This window comes from Pyrgilauda ruficollis, unplaced genomic scaffold (assembly GCF_017590135.1).
Source record: "Pyrgilauda ruficollis isolate IOZ18807 unplaced genomic scaffold, ASM1759013v1 scaffold38, whole genome shotgun sequence".
NCBI classification, from domain to species: Eukaryota; Metazoa; Chordata; class Aves; order Passeriformes; family Passeridae; genus Pyrgilauda; species Pyrgilauda ruficollis.
In genome coordinates this window covers 5,349,185-5,374,241 of record NW_024525267.1, presented here as the reverse complement: position 1 = coordinate 5,374,241, position 25,057 = coordinate 5,349,185, and the positions used below count along the sequence as shown (strand labels likewise).

General features: G+C 37.7%; 1 protein-coding gene across 5 annotated transcripts in view; it reads left to right on the top strand.

The window, feature by feature from the left end:
- PPP1R13B (protein phosphatase 1 regulatory subunit 13B) overlaps positions 1–24,866 on the top strand; it is a 69,996-nt gene extending 45,130 nt beyond the window's left edge. For 2 of the 5 annotated variants that reach the window (XM_041476214.1, XM_041476212.1), the window contains exons 5-18: positions 6,135–6,236; positions 7,276–7,450; positions 7,826–8,022; positions 9,875–10,039; positions 10,837–11,017; positions 12,722–12,877; positions 15,637–15,806; positions 16,654–17,155; positions 17,697–18,463; positions 19,990–20,127; positions 20,280–20,413; positions 21,127–21,293; positions 22,271–22,470; positions 23,328–24,866. In XM_041476214.1, the coding sequence (XP_041332148.1) occupies positions 6,135–6,236; positions 7,276–7,450; positions 7,826–8,022; positions 9,875–10,039; positions 10,837–11,017; positions 12,722–12,877; positions 15,637–15,806; positions 16,654–17,155; positions 17,697–18,463; positions 19,990–20,127; positions 20,280–20,413; positions 21,127–21,293; positions 22,271–22,470; positions 23,328–23,369 (3,096 nt within the window). In that variant the 3' untranslated portion in view covers positions 23,370–24,866. The remainder of the gene's footprint in view (positions 1–6,134; positions 6,237–7,275; positions 7,451–7,825; positions 8,023–9,874; positions 10,040–10,836; positions 11,018–12,721; positions 12,878–15,636; positions 15,807–16,653; positions 17,156–17,696; positions 18,464–19,989; positions 20,128–20,279; positions 20,414–21,126; positions 21,294–22,270; positions 22,471–23,327) is intronic. The other 3 variants (XM_041476213.1, XM_041476216.1, XM_041476215.1) reach the window with 3 other exon arrangements.
- The last annotated feature ends 191 nt before the right edge of the window (positions 24,867–25,057 follow it).

The window sequence follows — 25,057 nt, the reverse complement described above, 5'->3', positions numbered from 1 at the left end:
CTGTGCTGTGCTCTTCTGTTAGGGTGGTGAGACATTTTCTTTTTGCTGTGGCAGAATTGTATGTCTCCTCAATGAAGCCCACATGGGGGATGTAAATTCTTTCACGAGCTCAAAGTTGTTACTTCTTGGGATTTTTCTCTCTTGCAGTTTCTGCCTCTAGTATAGTACTGTGGTTTTGGTTTGGTGATGGGTGTCTGTCCCCACCCCCTCAGTCTTTGATATGCTAGTGTTGTCCCCATTTGGGTAAAGAGTATTTCTTTCACATTTTTTCTCATTGAGGGTACAGTTACCTTTACTATGTCAAGAAGAAAGGTATGGAGGACTTCAGAGAAGGATTGCCCTTTTGGTTTGGTTTTTGGGGTTTTTTTTTTTTTTCTATAAAGGTCATTTGGCCAAAATCTTCCTTATCTGTACAACAGTTTTAGAGTGGCAGCCTATGTAAAGAATTAACAGTGAAGCTGGGCTGCAGGTGGAGTATCTGCTGCTTTAACTTCAGTAGCTGCTCTGTATTGACTTTTTAATAAAGGGGTTGAATATTGACAGAATGACAATATTGGTTTAATAAAGATGGTTGAAAGTAGTGCAATACAAGCAAAGACTTTCTGGGTCGCCGTTTTGACGGCCAAAGCCAGAACCAGCTCTTCTGGGCTCCACAGTAGAAGCTAAGGCACAGACTTTTTAAACTGTGTGCTGGTTCTTCACATTTTGAGTGACATTGACCTTGGCAATTGGTGGCTTAACCTCAGATTAATTTCTGACTGTGACAAGAGAGGAACAGAGTAAGAGAACGAAGTACAAGAAGAGAAGTACTAAATGAGGGAGAAAGGATAGAGGTGATGGGGGAGAATGATAGGAAGAAGACTAGAAAATATGTGAGAGCTCATAGGACATGATTGAGTGTACAAGAATATGCACAGGAGAAGGTGGAGCTTGGCCAGTTTCAGGAAGCTTGAGTTACTTGAACCTGTGGTTCTTCATGCAGGCTTTTGGGAAGGGAACTTCAGAAGATTTGTGTGGGAGATGGGTGTGAACTAAAAAGAAGGAAGAAATAGATAAGGGATGTTAATGATATGGTGGTTCTTGCAAACTAGAAAAAGATCCGAAGAGATAGCATGCAGGAAATGATTAGTAAGTTCTTGTATTACTCTGCTTTTCTTTTTCAATTAGTTGGTTACATTATGCTTTACTGGCTGCTTGAGTGGCTGGGTGTTGCTGAAGCTAAGCATGAGACCACCAGTCCTTATGGTGGCCTGTAAGGCTTTTGAATATTTGGTTTTTCCTTTAAAGCTCTTTTGAAATCATAACAGCTTCAGGTGTGGATTTAGTGTATGTTTTATTACTATTTTCAAAGTAACTGTACTTACTAGTACAAATTTAGAAAATTATCAAAAATAAGTATCTTCATGGGTTAAGCATGGAGGCAAAAAAGATGCATAAAATCAGACCACATCCCAATTATCATCTTTTAAAAAATAATCTATTCCAAAGGTTAGTCTCATGGGGTTTTTATTTTAATATTGACATAATTAGATTCCTCTTAAAAGAGAGTTTTCTGTTGGGAGTAAAGGCAAAAAACCACTGGAATCTGCCTTATTGCTTCCATCCCTTGACTACAGTCCATCCTGCCTGTCAAAGAAATATTTTAAGTTCAGGTGCAATTTTTCATTTACCATTGTGAGTTGCCAATGAGTAAGCAATTCATAATAGCCCAGAAGTATGTAGACTGAGGCGTTTGTGATATTAAACAGCATAGAAAGGAAGGAGGAATAAGAAAATAAATTTTCAGAGTGACAAGACTAATATGTAGAAATAAATGTTAAAGGAGTTTTGTTTCCTTAATTAAATGCCTAAGGTATGATTTGTTTTGAGGCTGCTTGTAAACTGGTTCCCAAACTGTTTAATTACTACTGTACTATTCATCTCACCTGTCTCAAAAATATTAATCATCAAATGGTAAAATATTAGCTTGTAGTAGGAGGGTGATGTCAGAAGCTGAAACTTGAGTTCATTACAAATGCTATCTTTCATCATGCCCTCTTAAAGTGCATGTTAAATAACATAAGTATCATTTCTTTAAGATCCCTGTCAATATTAAGAAACTGGTGAATATAGGTGTAAATTATTCTTGCCTATGTGAGACATGCACAATACTTCCTCTGTGCCTAATAATGCAGTGTTTGCTCTATGGCATTTCATTTAGGAGTTCATCCCTGTGTAAATGCTGCTGTGAATCAATGAAAAGAAATTTACAATTCAGCAAAACTGTCTGCTTTGATGTATCACCATGTAGCAAATGAATCTGTGGAATCTGGAGGAGTAGGTATTTGTAGTGGCTTTTTAGTACCTCCTTCAGAATTCAGTTCTGTAGGAGGTCTGGTTCCCTTGCTGCAGGAGGAAGGAGGAGGTCTGGACCTTATATGTGATAGGCTCATGTTTGTTATGAGAGGTGAGTGTCTTGACTTCGTGGATGGAATTGTTAAGAACTGCTAGGAACAGCAAACGTAAAAATCTGAGAAACCAGCAGCCTCATTAAAGAGCTGACAGCGCAGCGCTGTCTGTGCCTGGCGTAGCCTGAGGTTCTGGAGAAGGACTGAGACAGGATTTTTTTCTGTGGTGGTGTTTGCATGCACATTATTACAAGCAGACTCAACTAATACGAAGTGCTCTGAACTAATCAATTTAACGAGATCTCGACAAGAGAAGGATTCAGTGATCTTTATGCTGGTTCAAAAATGAAGCTGTGCTGATTTGGAGACCTGAAGCCAGCAACAGTCTATCTGAAAAGAACTGATTTGATGTTGAAGAGGACTTCTGCTCACGCTGTTTGCTGCTTTTGCCATGTGGATGAAAAGGAGAAAACTGCGAGTGAAGTTACAGGTTCAAGGCTGTGTTCTCTTAGCTGTCTATTTTTTTTTCCCTAAGTATAGTGTAGCTCTTGAAGTGAAAGGGATACATATTGGTATTCAGTGAGGTGAACATTAAAAGATTTCTCATAGGGTGTTTATATTTAAATGGTTAATTATCATGTTTCCCATGTTCTTGTGCTTTGCCATTTATAAAAGGGTTTTAGACATTAGACTTTCTAAATGGAGCACTTTACAGCAGTTAATAGCTTCTTCAAGGAAATGCTAATATCTGCATTAATCTTATAATTAATCTTCTATATTTTACGTGATACAAAATAATACAGTACTTTTGCCAGGCATTATGAGGGAGACTTCCAAATATGCCTGTTTAGAGCAGTAAAAATTCTTAGCTCTTGGATTAAACTGGGTTGGGATTTTTATTTTTTTTTTAGTTTCTGGTGTTTTTACCCATCAGTTTCTTATTGTCATTGTGCTTTCCAGGTTACATGATCCATTTAGAAAATATTTAATTTTCATGTGGTGAAATGCCTTTTTTACTTTGACATGCTCACAGTCTCTATACAGATACCACTTTTTGAGTCCGGATATATTTTTAACAAGTGGAATTATTAGTGGAATAAAACATCTCTGTTTCTTGGACAGTGTTATACTCAAAATTTCTACTGGAAATACAATGGGCTATCAATGTTTTTAACTTCAACTGGTAATTAAAGCAGAAAGGAAGCATTGGGAACACTATGCATAGTCTGATGCAAGTTGCATATTTCTGAAAAAGCACATATGTGTATTGAGAAAATACTATTAATTCACACACACTCCCCTTTTAACTTTTAAAATCAGTGATCCTGGGAAGCCATCATGCCATTCTGAGACCCTTGAATTGCCTGCAGAGCCCAGCAGAAGCAGATGTAGAAGTTTATGGTTTTCTTGTTGGTCTTGCCAGCTGAAGTCAGCAGAGCCTGAAAGTGTTTTGGGAGCAGCATCTGGTTTTCTGTTTTGTTTTCTTTTCTCAAGTTAAGCATGTTTTGGTTTGTGAATGGCACTTGGAGAAGCTTCCTTACTTTCTTAGCCAATTAGTGCCTTTCAGTCAGTAATTAATAATAAAATGTCTCTCTCGGTGGCCACAAGAGAGTACAAGTTACTTGCCTTGAAAGAATATTGGGAAGGACTCTTCTGTGCATAAGTCATGCTAATAAAAAAAGTACACACTAGTAAGTTCTAATTTTTCCTTGTGTTGAAATAGAAAATTATTATCTTGAGTGGACTTCACCTCTATTAATTACTGCTCTACTCTAAAAATTTTTCATTAATGTTGACTAGTTAGATGAATTTCAGTTGTCATTTCCAGTAAGCATTATAATTTCACTTCATAACTTACTCAGTGGGAAATGTTCAAACAGGGACAGTAACTTCATCTGAACATTTTAGCTGACATGTGTCCAAGATGGAGCAGCTTTAAAAGTTAGTTAACCAAATCTGGCTCATTTTAATGATTGGTGTTTTGTCTTATTTGAAGAATTATATGCAGCAACATTAAATAGTAATTCAGGTAGCAAAAAATAATTCAGTTTCTTTATAATAGCATTTTAATTTCCTAAATGAAGCTTAAAGAAACACTTCTGTATTGTGCGTTGGTTGGAGAATTGATACTTATGTAGGAGTTTGATGTAAAAATATGAAAAAAGCCATTCAAAGTGCCTGAGATAATGTGGTCTCAAAAAGAAGTTTCTGAGAGCAAAGTACAAGTACTGCAGGCCATACATGCTGGGTATCAGTAGGGTGGGCCCAGAAAAGCAGAGCAGCTATATCAGTTTTCCTATGGGATCAGGTGTTATCAGATCAATTATCTGATGTGTGATCTATTTTGGGCACTAGAGGGTTGTTTTGGTTTGGGATTTTTTTTCTGTATGTCTGTAAAATGTTCAAACCTCATTCCATTTTATAAGCATTTGAAACATAAACAGTATTATTTATCAATATATCCAAAATATTTAATTATCTTTTCTTTTTCTGCAGTGTTGACTGTATTGTGGGTAGCAAGTGATGTAGTTTTTGTTTGGTTCACTAAAAGAAATAGTTTAATACTGATACTAATAGTTTACTAGTGTAGTCATGTAATTTGGTGAAAAAATTACATTGTTTACTGAATTGTTATAGTCCAGCTTTTACATTGATCCAATAAATTAACTGAATTATGTGTAAATGCTTTGAAACAGATGCTGGGCTGTTCTGAACTTTGCAGCATGATTTTTCAAAGACTGCTATTTTCTTTCTTTGGAAATTCTGAAGTTGTGGTTAAACCCTGCAATTCTAAGGTTATGAGTTTTGGTTTTCTGAATAGCAAATGTCAGCTTCTGGAATTTTTCTTGATACATTGTACTCTCTTTCTTGAGGTTGTATACAAAAAGTGTGGTTGAAGTAATTCGGTCTGTAAATGTAAATCGTATTTCTTGATAGAATTATGGATATATTGAAACAATGTGTTCATGTTTTAAAACATTAAATTTGGTCACACACATGGCATGAATTTTAAAGAATTTTCATCATTTGTGTCTCTATCCTAATTTTGTAGCTTCTGTTAGTTTTGAAATGCAAAAGGAGTGAGAAAGCCTTGCTAATACTTCGCATTTCATTCAAAATAATAGCCACTTACTTATCTGAAGAGGATCAGCTTTACTTTTCTTAAATTGTACAGACTGCTTTTCACAGATCCTTACCCTGAATGAGCCCAATATATCAGAATTTTCACCATCTTTGAATGTCATCTTAGTGATCCTTTCTCTAAGGGTTCTCGTGTGGTCTTGTCCTGTGCTAGGTCAGTAACGAGAACCAGCATTTTAAGCTGCCAAGGCAGTTATGCTGAAAATATTAGGAAAGGAAAGCAGCTTCAGATTCTCCTACTGCCTGAAATCCTGCTTGCATGTGTGTTACCATGTGTGCCTTACCAGGACTGTGTGCCAGTGCTACCAAACATCTGAACAGAGAGGAGTTAAATGTAGGATAAGGGCTCTTTTTTCTCCTCTTGTTTGTTTGTCTCTTAGTGTTCTCATCTCCTTCCACTTTTCGCCTTTTCTGCCCCTCTGCATGGTCTGTGTCCCTGCCTTCTGCTCTGATGTTCCTCACTCTTTCACAGGTGCCCATCATTCCTCTTTCTCTGAGGACCTGGGAGGAGCCTTTAACCTTCCTCTGATGAGTGGGGGTTTAGGTTGTCTGGTCAGAATGCCCTGATACACATCGACACATCATGGATCATTTTCTGTTCTGCAGGTTGGGAATCCACGTGTTGAGCTCACTCTTTCTGAACTGCAAGATATGGCTGCCCGACAACAGCAACAGATTGAAAATCAACAGCAAATGTTGGTTGCTAAGGTAATAATTATATACAGACCGATTTTTTTCAATATATGCAAGCATAAGTTTTGTGGATGGAGAAAAACACACTAAGTCATTTCAGTTAAGCTCAAGGAATAGCTTGAGAAATCAATCTATCATTTTACCAGAATAATCTTAGCCTAGGCAGTGCACAGTCTTTTGGCATAAATACTGCTAGGACAACCTATGTGATGTGTCATTATAAAAATATTGCTAGGGTTTGTTTATCTCTCTTGTGTGGCCCCCTTCATGATCTGTGGCAGAACAGGCTTGACTCCATAAGTCATCTTTAGTGACTTATTCACTAGAGTAATAGTGGGGTGGGGTGAGAATATGCCAAATTCATAAAAATTCATGTATTGCATTTCCAACTCTCAGAGACAGAAGAACGTAAGTATGTTTGCAGAATGGGGAGGGGGTTTTATGGTTTTGACATTGTTGTTGATGTTGTTTGAAGTATTATTCAGCATGCCTTTGATGCTTGGAATACCTAAGAGTCAACCTACTGATTCTGTTGTTCTTTCTCGATGGAAATAATACTAAAAAAATATTTTTCCTTGTGCGCCCAGCAGAAGAATTATATTTAGAACTGGAACATTTTCTTACAGCAGGTCATCTTGCTTAAAATGGTCTGTTGGACATACTTTGTCATCTTCGGGAAGCTGGGTAACAGCACTGGAAATTTATTTCGCCAATAGCAAGAAAACTGTTAATAGTGGCAGAAAACAAATGCCAGAGGAAGCATAACAGATGTATTTAAATGAGCATTCAGACTAGGGCTGTATTCACATATCTATGTAAATATGTTATTTTTTGTCCAAAAAAAATCTTGAATCTCTGCTCTAAACCAAATTTGTTAATTGACGTTAAAGAGTTTTTTCTAGGGCTGGTACATATTTCAATGAAATACAACATTTTCTGATTTGTGGAAGTAGAAAACCTGATCAAAACGATAGGGTTTTCTAAGTTAACGTGTTGGGGTTTTTTTTAATAAATGGGTAACAGATGTCTCTTGTTTCAAACCTCCTTTTGTCAGGAGCAACGTTTGCGTTACCTGAAGCAGCAAGAACGTCGCCAGCAGCAATCTGTTTCTGAGAGTGAAAAGCTCCAAAAACTTAAAGAACGTGTTGAAACCCAAGAGACAAAGCTGAAAAAAATCCGTGCCATGAGAGGACAAGTGGACTACAGCAAGATGATGAATGGCAATTTGTGTATGTGGAATTCTTAATTTATTTACTGTTCACTGCATGACTAACAAATAATGCTGTATTGTAAGTCACTATAGCGTTGGAGCAGGTTTTGAGGTACAATGTTTTTTGTTTTATGGAGGTTCTGTGTTTCCAGGACATTTGTATGCACCAGAACTTTTTGTTAGTTTTATATAGTCAAACATAAAGTCAGCGTTAAGTCCATTCTCTAACCATTAGGAAATCTTATGACTGTTAGCGAATTTGCAATACAAATATTTTATATGTGTTTTAGATGTAGAGCTAGTTGGTGTGTTTATTAGTACTTGTAGAATTAAAAAATTAACAACTTCTGCTTTATTTAATTGGTTTTTGTTATTTTTATCTTGTTAATTTTAGCAACTGAAATTGAGCATATAAGTGCCATGTTCCAGGAAAAGCAGCAGGAGCTGCAGGCTGCAGTGTTAAAAGTGGATCAACTCACTCAGCAACTGGAGGATTTAAGGAAAGGGAAACTGAATGGGTTTCAGTCTTACAATGGACAAATGACAGGGCCTGCAGCAATAGAATTAAAGAAGTTGTATCAAGAGCTACAGGTAAGTAACAAAAAGATGCTATTTGAATTATAACTGTAGATTTTAGAAGTTTAATTTCGGCTCTTATGAGTGGCAATTTGGTTCTGTTTCACCTTATAAAAGTAGTGTGTTGGAATGCTGTTAATGTGTGAGGTTGTTGTTGGCATACAACCTTTTTTCAGAAAGAACTTCATTAGCTTTAAAACCTATTTTGTTTCTTATACATGTAATGATACAACGTGTGCAGGTGTTTTGAAGGGAGTTTCTCAGGCTCTAATACTGAAATACTGAAAGTCCAAATAATTTATTTGTTTTAATCTCTCAAAAAATTTTTGTGAAACTAATTTTGATACTTTTCTATTTTGCACTGATCTGGGTATAGCAAGCTCATTTACATGTCATCTTAACTTGGAGACATGACTGTAATTTTAAAAGTGTATTGTAAAAATATACTTATATTGTCTGGTGTGAATAAACAAAATACATAGGAATTAAATAGCACATTTTAATAGAGTAATCAAAAATGCAAGCTGCACTATATTCCCTGCACTGGATAGTGCAACATAGTTATAGTATATTCACACAGCATTCCCTGCATCAATATTGTATATCCCCTGCAAGAAGATTGTTATCTCTTGAGTGTAGTTCTCACATGAGTAGTTAAGTGTCCAGTTTACATTGAAATTTTGTCAAATTGTGTGCTTATGTATCAGGAATTTGAAGGCTTCTTTTATTTACTCATGTGCTTTATTGTGATCAAAGTAACAGCTTGGTAACAGGTAAAATATTCAATATTTTAAAATTAATTTAAATTTCAAAATTAGGTTCATTTATTTAGATGAGCAAACTCATACGGCAGAACTTAATCAATCCCATTTTCATGCATTAGGAGTAAGTGTTCATTTTTTCTCTTTTTACCCTTTCCCCATTTCTAAAGGCATATCTGCCTTTGAGTATTTCTAAGTGCAAAAATGCTCAATAGAGTTTTCATGCATTAGGAGTAAGTGTCCATTTTTTCTCTTTTTACCCCTTCCCCATTTCTACAAGGCATATCTGCCTTTGAGTATTTCTAAGTGCAAAAATGCTCAATAGATGAAGATTTCTCTCTTGTGCTTTGCAATGATCCCATATGTGTTTATCAAGACTTAAATTTGCCTCAGGTGTTTTTTGCTTGTAACATTACCATGAAAATCAGACAATGTCTGAGTTATTGAAGGTGTGAAAAAATGCCAACAGCAAAGCAGGAGAAATAATTATAAAGAGTGTCATGGTTGATTTAAAGCATAAAAGTAATCCACCTCATAACGTAGTGGAAAACTGCTGTGAAGGTTTCAGTTTAATCCCCATGCAGAGAGGAAAATCTTTGCAGAGCCCCTGCACTAGCAGTTCAGTTAGCACCCCCTCCAGACATCACAAAGTCTTATGTGGATCTGGAAACAGAATCAATAGCATAATTTCTGTTACAAGTTTTATATCACTTAGTTTTTGTGATAGACAAACTGTCTTGGGTAAGGATAACTTAAAACAAACATTTTCTGTGATTTAATTCTTCACAGTAGAATTTTCTGAAATGTCTTTCTGCCTAGTTCCTCAATCCATTTTCTATAAATGGGATGCAGTCTGTATGTATTTAATAGGCATCCACTAGTTTTTTTAGGATATTTTTTCACTGTTTTCTTCTCAGAGTTGCTCATGATTGCAAATGCTAACTTGACAGGATGTGTGGAACCATAGAGACACCAGAACAAGTTGTTGATCCAAATTCCTTTGGGTTTTTTTAACACTGCATTACAAACCATCTTGCTAAGAGACAGAACGAGAACTGTTCTAACAAATGGGGGTTTTGTTTTTTTAATTTTTTTTGGTTTTGAAGATCCGTAACAGGCTTAACCAGGAGCAGAACTCCAAGCTCCAGCAGCAGAAAGAGCTCCTGAACAAACGCAATATGGAGGTGGCCATGATGGACAAGAGAATCAACGAGCTGCGCGAACGACTGTACAAGAAAAAAGTTGAGGCACGTCAAAAAGAAAACATTCCTGTAAGATAAACTGTTAAAAGGGCCACACTTCAGTTTATCAAGAGCCTATAAAAACTACATAGAATCTCCTTTTTTCCCACTCAAGTAATACAATTACCTGTGATAAAAGTAGCAGGTCTCTTAAAACTATTCTAAGGTTTCTCATAGATATCCAAAAACTGTAAGACAGAATGTTTCCTTTTATTTTTCTTTATGGCACAGACAATACTATATTAAAAATTAGAAAAGTTTCTGTTAGGAAGGAAAGTATGACTGTGTGCTACATGTTTAAAAGTATGAATGCATTAAAAAACTGGGTTTTATAAAATACTTACCTTCCAGTATGAAAAATGAATAAAAATATAAACAGTTTGATAAAGTTAGGCTTAATAGTTGTCTGAAACTTCAGAAAGATCGTAAAAGATGAATTCTGGATTTCCATATGTATTACTAGCTGGAGGTATTGCTTTAAAAAAACCCAATTCATACATATTTGATCATTTAAGAATTCATTTTAGACCATTTGCTTGAGAAAGGCACAGTGAAGAGACCTTACAGAGATATAGGTATCTACAAGAGATGTATGTGCTGTGACTAAAAAATTCAAGTTTTGAGGTGTTGATTTTAAGGAACAAAATTTGTGCTTTCTACCATGTTTCTTTTCTCTTTTTGCAAAAGTATGGAGTATCATAACTTAATTGTAAGGTGTCCTAGCTACAGTGCATGGTTCTAGATAATTAAGTTTAGACCTCCCTGTTCATGCAGAAAGGTCTGGATTAAATGGACATTCACGTGTCAATTTGTCTGAACGTTTTCAGTTGAATCGTATTAATGGAACTTCATCACCCCAGTCATCCCTGAGTGCTTCAGGAAGGGTGGCAGCAGTAGGACCTTACATCCAAGTTCCAAGTGCTGGCACTTATGCTGTACCAGTAGATCCAGTTAAGCCACAGTCTCTGACCATTGCTCCCAACTCAACGCATGGAAGATCAAAATCTGGTAAGTACTTGTGTGATGTTTATCAATACATATGGTTTGAAAAGGGGCAATAAAGAAAAGGAGTAATTTTAAGAGACCCAGTGGTGGCATAATTGGAGTAGGGGAGGAGGCAAGTTTCAGATGTGTTAATACTGTTCCATGAATTGGACATTAGTCATTTGATCTGTGGCATTCTTTCCATGAAATTTTCTTAGGAAATTGAGTGTTTTCTTTGAAATTTTACAGGCTGATACATCCCTAAAAGGGGCATGTTTTCTTCACAGATTCTATGTTGTGTCTTTAATACTTTTTCAATTAGTTTGTGTGTTTGAATATGATAGTGAAATCAACTCTGTGAAAAACCATATTATAAATAACTAATTACAGTATGCTGCTTTTTGTCAAGTAAAACAAAGCTAATGAGTAAACAATAAGAATAATACTTTTAAGGAGACTAAATAGAAAAATAGAATAAAACTACGAGAGGTTTTTGCTCCATCTGGGATGTGGGAATTTATGGTCTTTGAAGCATTTCTGAAATGGAATAACTATAACATTGATGCTGTTTACTTGTTTCTGCCCTATTTAGTGGAGAAGCTGCCCCTCCAGAGCTCCCCAGAACTTTGGTTTGAAATTGGCTCCCATGTCTCACATCATTAATAATTCCATCTAAAATTTTCAAATAGAATTATTATTTAATTTGTGTTGGAGGCTGAAGGAAGCATGTCATATTTGTGCCTTAACTTCTCAATTCCAGCAAATCTCACCTGTCTGCTCAGGCCTTAGAAAAATCAGAATTCTTAAGAAATTATAAGCTAGGAAAATATACATAATACAAATAAAAATGCATGATCCCATTGGTCTAACAGTAAGACTTATTTTACCTGGTCTCCTAGGAAGGATCAAAAAGGGGATAAGGATCAACTAGGAGACAAAAGCTGTTGCAATATTCACATACGTTCAAGGACTTAAAACTGAATATTCCAGCAAAATTCACATCATGATTTCCAGATGGGGAGTAGGAGATGGGAGAAGACAATCTGAACCTCTCTGCAGGAAAGAATGTCAGAAATGCCCCCCTGCCACACCCCCCAAAAAGCCCCAGGTCAGAAAGTAAAACTGGCCAAACAGAACTTAAAAAAAAGACTCCAGTGTTTCCCATTGGTATTAGTGATTTAGCAATACCTTTATCAGCTAAAAGTATTGAAAATCTGTGCAAACCCCATCACTGTGCTTGTATGGAAAACTCTCAAGAAGATGGAATGACTTAATTGTGGGGTGAAGGTACAGATTTGCAACAGTTTTGTTTTTCGATTCGTGGGTCCTTCTTCCACATATGGAAAAGGACAGTTCCGAACTTTTAAGTTTACCAACTAAAAACCACAATTCTGTAATATCAACCTCCCAAAATATATATACCCACTTCTAGACCTACCTCGGGACTTTTAATATTATAAAAGTAATTGTTCTGCCTTAGGACTGGCTTTGTATTTATTATTTTGAAGAGACTTAAATGAAGTTCTGTAAAATAGTTTTATGTAAGGAGAAGCGTACATGCTCCCAGGAAGAAAGGAAATTGAGAATTTATTTCAACAGTCATGCTTTTATTTCTCATTATCTGAGTGTTCCTGTTCTAATGTTCTCCATTGTCATTGTTATAATTTTTCCACCACTTTTTTTCTTTCTTTTTCTGTGTAACTGGATCTGCCTTGGTGTGTCCGGTAGAGACAGACTGTGGGTGTGTGAAAAAATCTCCAGACACCTGGAAGGTTTCTGATTTAGACATAATAGTGGATCCTATTCTGTCACCTCCCACTTCTCTTCAGTCTGCTGTTCACAATGTCATCCGCCTGGCACCTACTCTGTTTGACACCCAGCACTGTGAGTCCGTAGAAGATCTCTGGCTAGCTAAGAACTCAGTTTTTAATATGGTCATCTGAGCTCTTGCACACAGATGCATATTAAACAGCATCTTTAGAACCTGTGTTGTGGTCTGGCATGTAGATGATGCTGTTGAAATGTAAACTGGTTGAGAAGTTGCTTTTCATCTTTGAAGGAAACAAATTTGCAGCAAATTCATCCCAGGAATACTGGAGTAGTGTACCAGGGATGAGTTTTCTTCTCTGAAAAACGTCAACATTTTCTCAATGTTAGAAATTTCTGGCAATCACTAAAGCGTTTTAGTATATTTTGGATTGGATAGATGTATAAAATACATCTTAATTGAGTTACTTAATTTGAGGCTTAGTTTGAGTTACTTTGTGGGAAACCTCAAGTTTCCGTGTTGCACTGACCCCAGAGTTGGGATAAAAGCTCACTCTGCCCAAGTCAATACCCAAAGTCTTGCTGCCTTCCACTGGACTTCGAGCGTGCTTCAATTGCTGTAGTAAGTAACCTGCATCCAGACCTACAAAAATTTTAGGGAAAGTCAGAGAAAATGCGCAAAACCTTTTGTGTCTGTGTGTCACTGTCTTATTTCTGTAAATGCACAATGGCCTGGTGAGAGCTAAAATGCACTGGGTGTTACGTTTACAGGCACAGGCAAGAGGGTGCATTTGGAGGGGTAGATGGAGCCAGTTGCTGTGGGGTGGCTGAGAGCAGGAGGGTGCTGGCATCAGAGCCCCCCTAGACCAGGTTGCTCAAAGCCTCATCCAGCTTGGCCTTGAACACCACCTCCAGGGATGGGACATCCACAACTTCTCTGGACAATTTGTGCCACTGACTCCCCACCCTCACAGTGTAGGTCAGAGAGTGAAGAGAGAGTCTGAATTTACTTCCAGTCTGTTACCTCAGAATCTGGGGATAAACATGCTGCTTACAATAAGTTTTTGTGTATCTGTCTTTCAAATAGAAAAGTGTTTAATTTGCAGGTAAGATGTTTAAATGTGTCATGTCTTTTGCTGTTGTTTCTGCAAGTGCTTTCCTCATAACTAAACTTACAGATCCAGATGCTTTCACGTTTAGCATGAATCAATTATAACACCTTTCACTGATCTTCAAAACAAAGGTTTTACTGAACTGTAACCTTACTGGAGGTATAGAATGTCTTGTGTATTTTGTACAGTAAGCATTAATTCAATGCATAGTTGGAAAATTTGCCATTATTTAGGGCCTAAGTGTTCAGACACCTTTTTGATCTCGCTCTTGATAACCAGATGATTAGAAACAATAACAAACAAAACCCACAACATTTTCAGCTCTTGGATAACGCCAGTATTACAGCTGGTAATGCCAATATTAAAGCTGGGTCTCATTGCTTTACTTCCTGGCAGTTTGCAAGTGTGAAAAGTGATTTCTGAAATATATAATGTATTCTCAGTATAAAAATATACAAGTGTTAATCCTGTTTTAGAGATACTCAGAAAAGAGGATAAGACTCATGGATAGAAAGTAGAGTGGTGATGGAAAATTCACTCTCATCAGAATGTTCCTATGCAGTTTATTTTGACACTGTCTATTGTACCAGACAGAGAATTCTAGAAATAGTCCTGCTGATTCTGTTTTCTAGAGGCTTAAAACTGAAATAGGAAACTTGGCCTCTAAATACCTGATTTTCATTTGATATTATATTACTGTGGGGTCCAGAAATCTCATTGAATCTCCACAAATGCACAATCCCCCTCCATTTTAGCTCCTGTCATGTAGTACAGTCAATTACAAGTCACCTTTATGCATTGAAGTGCTCCACTACAACAATTACAAGCCATAGGGGTGGAGGAATGATCTCCAGTCTCCTTAAAGGAAGACATGCCTGAAGTTCAATCTTTTAAAGGCAAATAAAATCCTTAGGATCTAACATAGGATTTTAGTTACTATAAACCATATCTAATTATTAGGCTAGTTAAACTTTTTTGCTTACTTAGAGAATTGAAACTTAATAGTCTCACACAGTTAATAAAGTAACATCCATGCATCTAGGACTTCATTAAGGATTTGTTGCTTCAGTTTATATGCAGCTATGCATGATTTTTTGCATATGATGAAGATAAAAGCCCATGACTTGCATCTTGATGCTGTGAGTTAAAGTTGTCAGCTGACTTTATAAATTTATTTAATATTAAATCTCTGGGGCAATTCTAATCGGGTGAGTATGTTGAGGAAAAACAAAAGGTGAGTTAACTACCGCTTCCAGCAAAGGAATGTGTGCTTTTGTTCCACCCTGCTGTTGAAGGGAGTTTTTACATCCTGTTATGGGTGAATGAATCTGGTAACCATAGTTTAAATTTGGAGTAAGTCCACTCAGGGCTTACATAGACTTAACATTTACTGTAGTTTGACTTTGTCTCTGGATAGGACCCAAAGAATTGTGTTGATGAAGTGTTTCTGTACGGATTGTTACTCTGAATTTGTTTGCCTTCTAATAACAGAATATGCAACACTCAAGCCAAAATTTTGATCACATTTTTTCTATAGAAATTTTCGGTGCAATTTGAATGTTAAAGGGTAGTGAACAGCACATTCTATGCAGTGATTTGGCTTTCAGTGTTGATTTCTGAATCAAGTATTAATAATGATTTGTCTCACTTCTAGAATAAAACTAATCCCACTGTAATTAAGATATTTTATTTTGCATGTTGTTTTGCTTGTTTGCAATGCTAGTATGGATTATCTTAAATCTAGTATTTTTGTCTGTTTTCAAGCTAATGATGGAAATTGGCCGATACTTAAACAGAGCTCAGCCCCTGTGGTAAAACCCCCTCAGATCTCCAACACAGACTGGAAAGAATCAAGCATGGATACTGCTTTAAAACAAGGAACTATATCCAGCCAGCCTTTGCCAACTTCAGTATTAGGAAGTACTGATAAGCTGGTGGGTTTCATCTGTGATATATTTATAGATCTGCTTTGCTGAAATTATGAACCTTTGGCTCTCATAGCTGAACTCACTTCAATTAGATACACATTCCATTTCCCTGCTGCTGTTTATTTAAAAAGTCATAAAGAAAATGATATTTTTTCTGTTCCTTTCTGTTCTTATCACATTAAAATGTGTGGGTTTATTTTAACTTCAGTACTTTGTATTCCTTCCTGTTCTTTTACATATCTAATCTCCCCTTTTCCCTCGTTACTTCTCCTAATCCTCTTCCCCCTCCTTCATGTTTTTCTAATTCATATCTTTTTTTGTCTTTTTCCTTTGTATATATTATTACTTTTTCAGTGTACTCTTTTTCTCAAAAATCTCACAAAATAAGTCATTAGCTCCATCCTTAAGTAAGATTACTAGTGGTATCTGTCTTCACTGTTGTGATAGTTTTTTATGAATTCTTTAAGACTATAATCTTTAAAGAATAAGGACTTGATCTTTAAGTTGTTTTGGTAAACTCTGACAGTGTGTGTTGTCAAGATCAACTAGACATTGAGATCTGGAACCTAGAACAAGTTCATCAGGCTTTACGTGTATGTAGATAGTTTTAAATTTACATGAATGTGTTACAGCTGAAAGTGCCTTTCAACAGTGGCCTTTGTCTGAGGTATGATGAGATCCTCAGATAAACTCAGGCAGAATCATATCTAGTGATAAAGGAACACAAATTGCTTATGTTGACTCCTTTTCTGTCCCACAAGATTGCTAGTGTGGTATGTTGAAAAAGGAATGTTCTTGCTGAGAAGTACTTTATTTAATTAAACGGTATATACTATTTATTGTTCTTACACAGGGTCTTGACCTGGGGAAGGTGCCACCAACAGTTCCTGGTGTAAGCAAGCAGTTGCCTCAGAACTATGGGACCTATCCAAGCCCAGTTCCTTTAGGAACAGGTTCTACAAACTCTCTAGAAAGAAGGAAGGATGGCAGCCTGCCCAGACCTGGCACCAGTATAGCAAATCGGCAGAGGCCGGTTCCGCTCCCGCCGCCCAGCAACGTGCACCAGCCCAGCTCTTCTCAGCAGATCCAGCAGAGAATTTCTGTCCCTCCCAGCCCCACGTATCAACCCTCTGGTCCCCCCTTGTTCCCAGGAGGAGAGGGCAGGCCAGAACTGCCTTTGACTGTGGCAATCAGACCTTTTCTCGCTGATAAAGGATCCAGGCCTCAGTCTCCCAGGAAAGGGCCACAGACAGTGAACTCCAGTTCCATCTACTCAGTGTATCTTCAGCAAGCAACACCACCAAAGAATTACCAACAAGCTGTGTACAATACTTTAAATAAGTCAGTAAAAGCAGGTAGAATATATTTTGCTTTTTTTTTTCCTTTGAAATTCATTAAGATCTACTTGTTTGCTTGTTTGGCTTAGTTGACTTCCCATATTGGTTTGGAAAACTTGTCTAAGTCTGTGAGGAAAGTAATTTTTGCATATGCAGCATAGCAAAAAAAAAAATTCTATATATTTTTGAGGTTATCAATAAGTATGCATTGATTTGCCTTTTGTTTTAAAACAATATGCAATTGGAACAATATAGCTTGGATACTTTATCAATACTTTGATAAATAAGTTGAAAAAGCAGTGTCTATATAAGAGAGTTTTGCTCCTCTTACTGTTTCCTTGTGAAAGAGGAAAAACATTCCAGATGCTACTTGTAGCTTTTAAGTGTAAGCATCAGCATCACCAACAGGTAAGTATTTATTTCTATTTTGACAGTCCCCAGAACAGAAATTTGTTTTCTTTCTGTATTAGTGTCAAACAAGTAGCAATAGTTTATTAAAATATTTTATTATGTTATTTAAGAACAGCTCTTCACTGTTTTCCATCTTTCTTTCCTTCAGTTTATGGAAAGCCTGTATTACAGTCTGGTTCTACTTCTCCCTCACCCTTGCCATTCCTTCATGGCTCTTTGCCTGCCCAGTCTCCCTCACAGCCACAATCTCAGCCTCAGACTGAGGTCACTGAAAAAGATCAAGAGCTGGAAAATGCTCCACCCCCCAGTGAAAACAGCAATGTGGAAAACATTCCCCGTCCTCTCAGTCCTACTAAGCTCACCCCTATTGTGCACTCGCCCCTGCGGTATCAGAGTGATGCTGACCTGGAGGCTCTGAGGAGAAAATTGGCCAATGCTCCGAGGCCGTTAAAGAAACGCAGCTCCATCACCGAGCCAGAGGGCCCGAGTGGACCAAATATACAAAAGTTATTGTACCAGCGCTTTAATACCCTGGCTGGAGGGATAGAAAGTGCTCCTTTTTATCAGCCAAGCAATCCACAGGACTTCATAGGCAACTTAGCTGACGTTGATAATGGGAACGCCAGCACCAATGGCAATATTGAAGAACCAATCCCTGTGCAACCTACGGTTCCTGTCCCTGATGAACCTCCCCCTTCGTCAGATGCCAATGACAATGAGTTACCTTCTCCTGCTACTGAGGAGTTGATAAGCACTGAAACCACAAATCAAACACCTGAAACAACTGAAGACAACAACAACAACCTTTCTATAGTTCCTTCTACTGAGCAGTCACCTAGTCCCACGCCAGAGGTCAGTTCTCCAGTAGAAGATGAAGCTCCTTTGCCACCTGCTCTTCCTCCTCCACTTCCTCCAGTAAGTAACAAAGCAAAAGAACAACTTTGTGAACTAAGAATAACCTTTGTGCTTAAGCATAACTGGAACATGGTAAGCTTGTGCTCAGCGGTATCTTTGCACTTGAAGTCTCATGATATTAAAAGGAAAGAAAACGAGGGGAGTTTCAGGGAGGATTCTGATGGATTAGTTTCTTTGTTTCTTTACTACTCTAGGTGCTTAATAAGGAAAACATGCAAACAGGTAACGGGAGGTTGTGTATGTGTTTTTCAACTTTTTGGAGGTTCTTGTTGTAGAACTAATTCTGGAATTGGAGATTCCATTTTTTTTTTTTTTAATTTGTTCAGGCCCTCAAAGATAGCTTACCCTTAGTTTCATACAAATAGTTATGTCAGTGGGAAGCTTTTTAATTTGCAGGCAAGCTGAAATAGCTGTTCTGGGGAAACTGCACTCCTTTTCCCCTCTCAAAGGAGATGGAACACAACTTCAGCAGCAGCACAGCTGGCTTGTGATAGCAGAAACATTCTTCTAATGGGCTTGTCACATACTTTGAATTGCTTTCAAAGTCCATCCTCTAGCTGCACTAAAATCTTTTAAATATTTGCCATTACCAAAACTACCACATTTGGAGAATTGAAAAATACAGAAAAAATTTGATTTTATTCTTTGTTGTTGTGATATCCTCACTTTTAGATTCGGGTAGGAACCTTGCATTATTCTGAGAATTCGACTGCAGTGTGGACAAGGCGTTGTATGGTTTTCCATGAGCATAAGGGCTAGGAGACTTCTGGGAGAATGGGATACGCTAGCAACTAATATTATTCATAATGTCAAGGGTTTATTTTCCAAACTGAAATAGCCATCCTATATAGGACCATAAGTGAAAACAGATCCTATGGAGCTAGAGACAAAAAGCATTCTGTAAAAGCTATAGTTAATAATAGAGTATTTTTTCCACAGCAAGTGACAAAGATGCATGTAAGGGATTCAGAATATTCTCAAAACACATTTAAATGTGCTTCAGATCTTGAAAATGCTGCTTCTGATAACACCTTCTAGAATGTCACATAAAATAGATTCACGTTCTGTACTTTTCATTCCTATAACAAAATTCCCAACTTGCCAGGTCTGACTTACAACAGAGACTCCTGCTAATTCAAGACATTGATTCCTCTAAGTACAAACTCTGGCTTAATCGTGTGGTGCTTTCCAGGCTAAGCAAAAGTTTTCAGTGTCTTAGATAATCCACCAGTAATATGCACAGCTTATATTAGATACAATTAAGATGATGATGCTTAAAACACTGACTTAAGTACTTCATGCCTTGTACTATCTTTAATTAGAAGCTTTGAAACTATATTGGCTTGCTTTTTCAGTTTTTTAACTGCATAAAATGTAGTAATGTATCAAGCCTTTTATTTAGAGACTTAAATAGAAATGATTTCATAGCTCTAAATATAATTTAAGGAAGACAAGATTAATAAATGAATCATTTTTTCTACTTGTGCAACCCGAAATTATGCCTTCCACCCTTCATCTTTACTCAGACAAAACGTACCAACTTGAAGAAACCCAACTCAGAAAGAACAGGCCATGGTTTGAGAGTGAAGTTCAATCCCTTGGCTCTCCTCCTAGATGCTTCTTTGGAGGGTGAATTTGATCTGGTACAACGAATCATATACGAGGTAAGCTTTTAAACAATGGCAACCCCATACTTTATTCAGGAAAAAGAAAGTGCTAAACTATTTTATGTTTTCAACAGGTTGATGATCCCAGTAAACCAAATGATGTCAGTATTCAGGAAAAAGAAAGTGCTGAACTATTTTGTTTTCAACAGGTTGATGATCCCAGTAAACCAAATGATGAAGGCATTACACCTTTGCATAATGCAGTATGTGCTGGTCATCACCACATTGTCAAGTTCCTGCTCGATTTTGGTGTAAATGTAAATGCAGCAGATAGTGATGGCTGGTAAGTGTCAAGATTTTTAACCTAATGTCTGGGAGAAGCACCATTTAGATGCACATTCAAAATTTAATTGAAACCTCTTCTGGGAACAATTTCCTTCCTCTTTATCCCCATCAAATGAGTACTCTCTAAGCTGTAGATGGAGATGAACTCAAATGCAAGGTTACAGCGTGTTCATCCCCCAAGCAAGCACACTTAAACCATAAATTAGATTATATTTTGTGATAATTAGTGGTAGAGTTGCATTTCTTGTTCAGATGCTGAAATAATTAAACTATAAAGAATAAATGACGAAAGTCATTTTGCTTGTTTCTTCATCATAGATGCCACGACAGATGTTGGTGTTCTTGGAAAATCTCACCTTTCGGGTGGCTGTAGCATTCCTGAAGTCTTTCGGGGTGGGAGGGAATGTGAATCCTCAACTTTGTTTTACCTTTCAGGCTTCCTTGTATTGGAAAATGCCCTTTCACACCCAACAGCTTTGTAAGCTGTGAAAATTATTAGTTTTGCTATCATCTGTTTCATAATGTCTGGCTTTACTGGAGTCAGGTAAATCCTGAAATCCACCCTAGCTGCTTGACAGGTTTTAGACAATGCATACACATACTATAAAGAAAAATTTCCTTTTAAAACAGACAGGCTGTAAATGGCAAGATGAGAGTTAGGATTCATGGAAGCTTCTTTTTTCACATGTACATTTTTTTGCTTTATTTCAGGACACCCTTGCATTGTGCAGCTTCTTGCAATAGTGTTCATCTCTGTAAACTATTGGTTGAATCTGGGGCAGCTATTTTTGCTTCAACTATAAGTGATATAGAAACTGCTGCAGACAAGTGTGAGGAGATGGAAGAAGGTTATATTCAGTGTTCCCAATTTTTGTATGGTAAGCTGTGACACCAACCCTTTTCTAAGATTCATCCTGATTTGTCCCTCTGATGTGTGTGAAACATTTGCTTAGGGCCCAGACTGGATGATATGGCCCATCATGCTCCTGTGCTTTCTAAGTGCTAAAACCAGCATCACCTTTTCACTGTGATGTTGGTCTTAGTCCTTCTGGGTTTTGAATTACTTCACAGGCTCCTTCAAATGTTAAGATTTTTAAAGTTTTAATTTGGCTTCATTTCCAGGAAATGCTTTTACAGGGAGGTTTTGACCGTAACAGTGAGTTGTCAAGTATTTTGACAGAGAGACTCCTCTAACTTCCAGATGCACAGGCTGTCGACTGAATTCTAATAGTAGGAACAGCCTTTTGTTTCCCATAAAATGATATTAAGAGTTGGTGTTTCCAAGGCATTTTGACAAGGCAGCATGTTTCTGTGTAGTGCATTTTCATCCCTATGCTGAAATTCAGACCTATTCTATTACCTGGGCAGCTATTGTATTATCTGGGCACCTGAGATCTATACCCAAATTTCTATCAGATCACACAAAGAAAGAAATACACTTTACAAAAATTCATTTACAGGAGTGCTTAGTTACTAAAATACATTTTGCAAGAAAAGCACTTCAATGGAGCAGACAAATTTTTAATTTCCATCAGAGAATTTAAGCTTCATTAAGGCTCTGTCAGATCTGACATTGTGTGAATTCTGAAAGCCTCAAGCGTCCCTGTACAAGGTCTCCTGTAGGAAGCAGTTTCCACTGCATATATAATAAAAGAGAAAAACCTCATTCTCTAAATCATTCTGTAAGATTTTTCTTTATCATGCAGTTCAATTTCTGACAACATTTCATCATGGAAGTGCTGAAAACTGTTCATGAAATGTTATTAACAGGAGACTAATATTTGGGCCACCGTGTCAATAGTAAAAATCTCAGAGGGAAAAAAGAGGCTATTTTACCATCTGGTGTTGTTAACAGGAGTGCAGGAGAAGCTGGGAGTGATGAATAAAGGGGTGGTGTATGCTCTGTGGGATTATGAAGCCCAGAACAATGATGAGCTGTCATTCCACGAGGGCGATGCCATCACTATCCTGAGGCGCAAGGATGACAATGAAACGGAGTGGTGGTGGGCCCGCCTCAATGACAAAGAAGGCTATGTGCCTAAAAACCTCCTCGGGGTAAGTTCTTTCACCCTCTCCCTTGTATTTCACGTGCACCTGAAGTCGGAGCAAAAGATGGATCTTTAGTCAGAATTCCTCTGTGCACCATCCACAGCACTATGAAGTGGTGTAAAGCAGATTATTCTCTCTGGCCTCTCTGCCATTGTAAACAAACAGGAGGGGCTACTGTTAGGAGATTGGTGCTGGTTGTCATTGAGCAAGTTAGTATATTGAATACAGTTTATGCTTTAATGAGACTTTTTTCTCCTCCTTGGCTAAAATATAGAGCCCTTAAGGAAAGTATGGTGGCTCTATTAGGCAGCTTGAAGCCTTGGTTCAAAAAGTTCTTTGGGAAGGTTTTTAATACCTGGTGCAAGATAAGAACATAGGTGTGTGTGTGAGTTTAAAACAGGAAAGAGCCTTGAAGATGACAACTGTGGGCACATTGTTTATTCTGCTCAGACAGGTGGAACACTGTCAGGAGAGGCCAGGAATGTAAGGTGACTAAGAAGAGAGCTACTGAGGACAAAATGCATAAGAGAACCTTGCAGAGCAGGAAATAAGCTCTCTGGAGTGCTCAACAGGGAATTTTTGTACTTATGTAAAAGCATTCTTTGTCTGTTCTGGATCTTGAACTAAATGCACCATGTCATTTTCGGAGCAGCCATGTTGCTGCCATTGGCAGGAGTAAATCAGCTCTTTTCCTCCTGCTTCTTGCTTTTCAGGAGTGTCCTAAGAACACCCCCAAGCGCACAGAAACCCCACCCCCCAAAACACTTCTGGGCAGAACCCAGTTCTGCCTAATAAGTACCCCTAAAAGTATTTAAGTTGGTATTAACCATGCAAAGCCTAATACTGTTATTCTGTTTTTTTAGTTATATCCACGAATAAAACCTCGACAGCGAACCCTTGCTTGAATTCAGTTGTACGACAGTGCAGCACCACGCTGGTAACTGGAAACTTACAACATACACTGGAGCCATCATTTTTGGTCATTTCACACAGAAAAATAAAACTATGATATTTAGTTTTAATGGTGCTTTCTCTTGTTAAATGGACAGCATCCAGGATTTCCAAGATCTGCGGTTTGTAAATGAGGATTGTTTGTGTGACCAGCACTGACGAGGAGAGCGATGCCTCCGCTACCGTAGCCAGTGTTGCGCCAGCTCTCGTCTAACGCGGTGTTTTCAGTCAGAGTTCCGTGGTAGGAGCTTTCTTGTGTTCCGTGTTCAGAGGTGTCATTTGCAGAGTGCAGATGCACTGTCCAGTTTGCTCCAACCCCCCACAGCAACTGTCCCATGTCGGGATTTTGGGTATTTCTGTTCCATACCAGTGAATGTTGAGTTCTCATTACCCATCAACTCTTTGGGTTCTAGGACACAAGATCTTCACCTGTTACATGCATAATTAAGTAGTTACCAAAGCTTGGTGAAGACTAGGATTTTAGGTGGCAACACGGTAAACACTTAAATCCTAGTCTGGACAACCCCAACGAAAGCTTTACCTAGTCTAGCATCTTGCAGTATTTGCATTTAGAATCAAGCTAGAGAACTAACAAAAACCAACAGTATTTGTACACTTCTCTAAGTCCCTACACAATATTTCACTTGGTGTTTTATTTTCTTATTATTCAGCCTACAGCACCGGTGTTACCTCTACGAATGTAAAGGTTCCCCTACTAACCCCCCGAGCTCGTCCAGCCTGGACACAACAGTTAGTACAGAAGTTGCAGCAGCTTAAGGGATTTGTATGTCTGCAGGGATGAAAGTGCAATAGTTGAAAAGGGTAAGAGTCTGGTAAGGGTTATACTGTGTCACCTGAAGTCTGCCTAAGTCAGTCTAGAAGAAAATATGAAGGACGGGATAGAAGTAGAGAAAGACGGTCGTGTAGATGCCAAGTTGAGGAGAAGAAAGAAATAAGGTTTAGAGAAGGATTTAAGAAAGGCAATAGCTTATTTGAGGACAGTTTCTGTGGTTCTTGGCAGCCTACAACTGCTGCCAAGGCAAGTTATGCAATAACCTGTTCCACTACATTGTAGTTTCAAGCAAAAAAGAAAAACCCCACAAACAGGCACTTCACTGGAATTTTAAATGTACATGATTTTATATACCAAAAGTATATTTTGAACTTCCCATTATAAGTTTTAGCCATATTTCTTGTAATTTTCTCCCATTTAACAGTATGCAATTTGATTAACTCTTCATGTACAAGTTCTGTGTATAATTTATATATCCATTTCTGCAGTGCTGTAACTTGCTTTTACCACAGGTCAGCATTAACTGTATATATTGTGGTGAAAAGTGAAAGGGTATTATTGTTGAAGAATTTGCTACATGAATGTGATGATTTCAAGAGCCTATGATACACTAATTCAGAGAACATGTAAATGTGCACAATAAAGTACTGCTAAGGCATGGCTGCATTCTCCACTCTCTTTATAAGAGGTCTCGACAGCAGATGTGGCTTCGGTCAGAGTCTGCATGAAAACACTAATTGTAGCTTGCCAAGGTTACAGTCAGCCCACCTTTCCTCCTTGTTTTATCAGCTTCACTGGAGATGTGCTTACACACTAGTATTCCAACTGGGAAAAGTTAACTTAGAACAA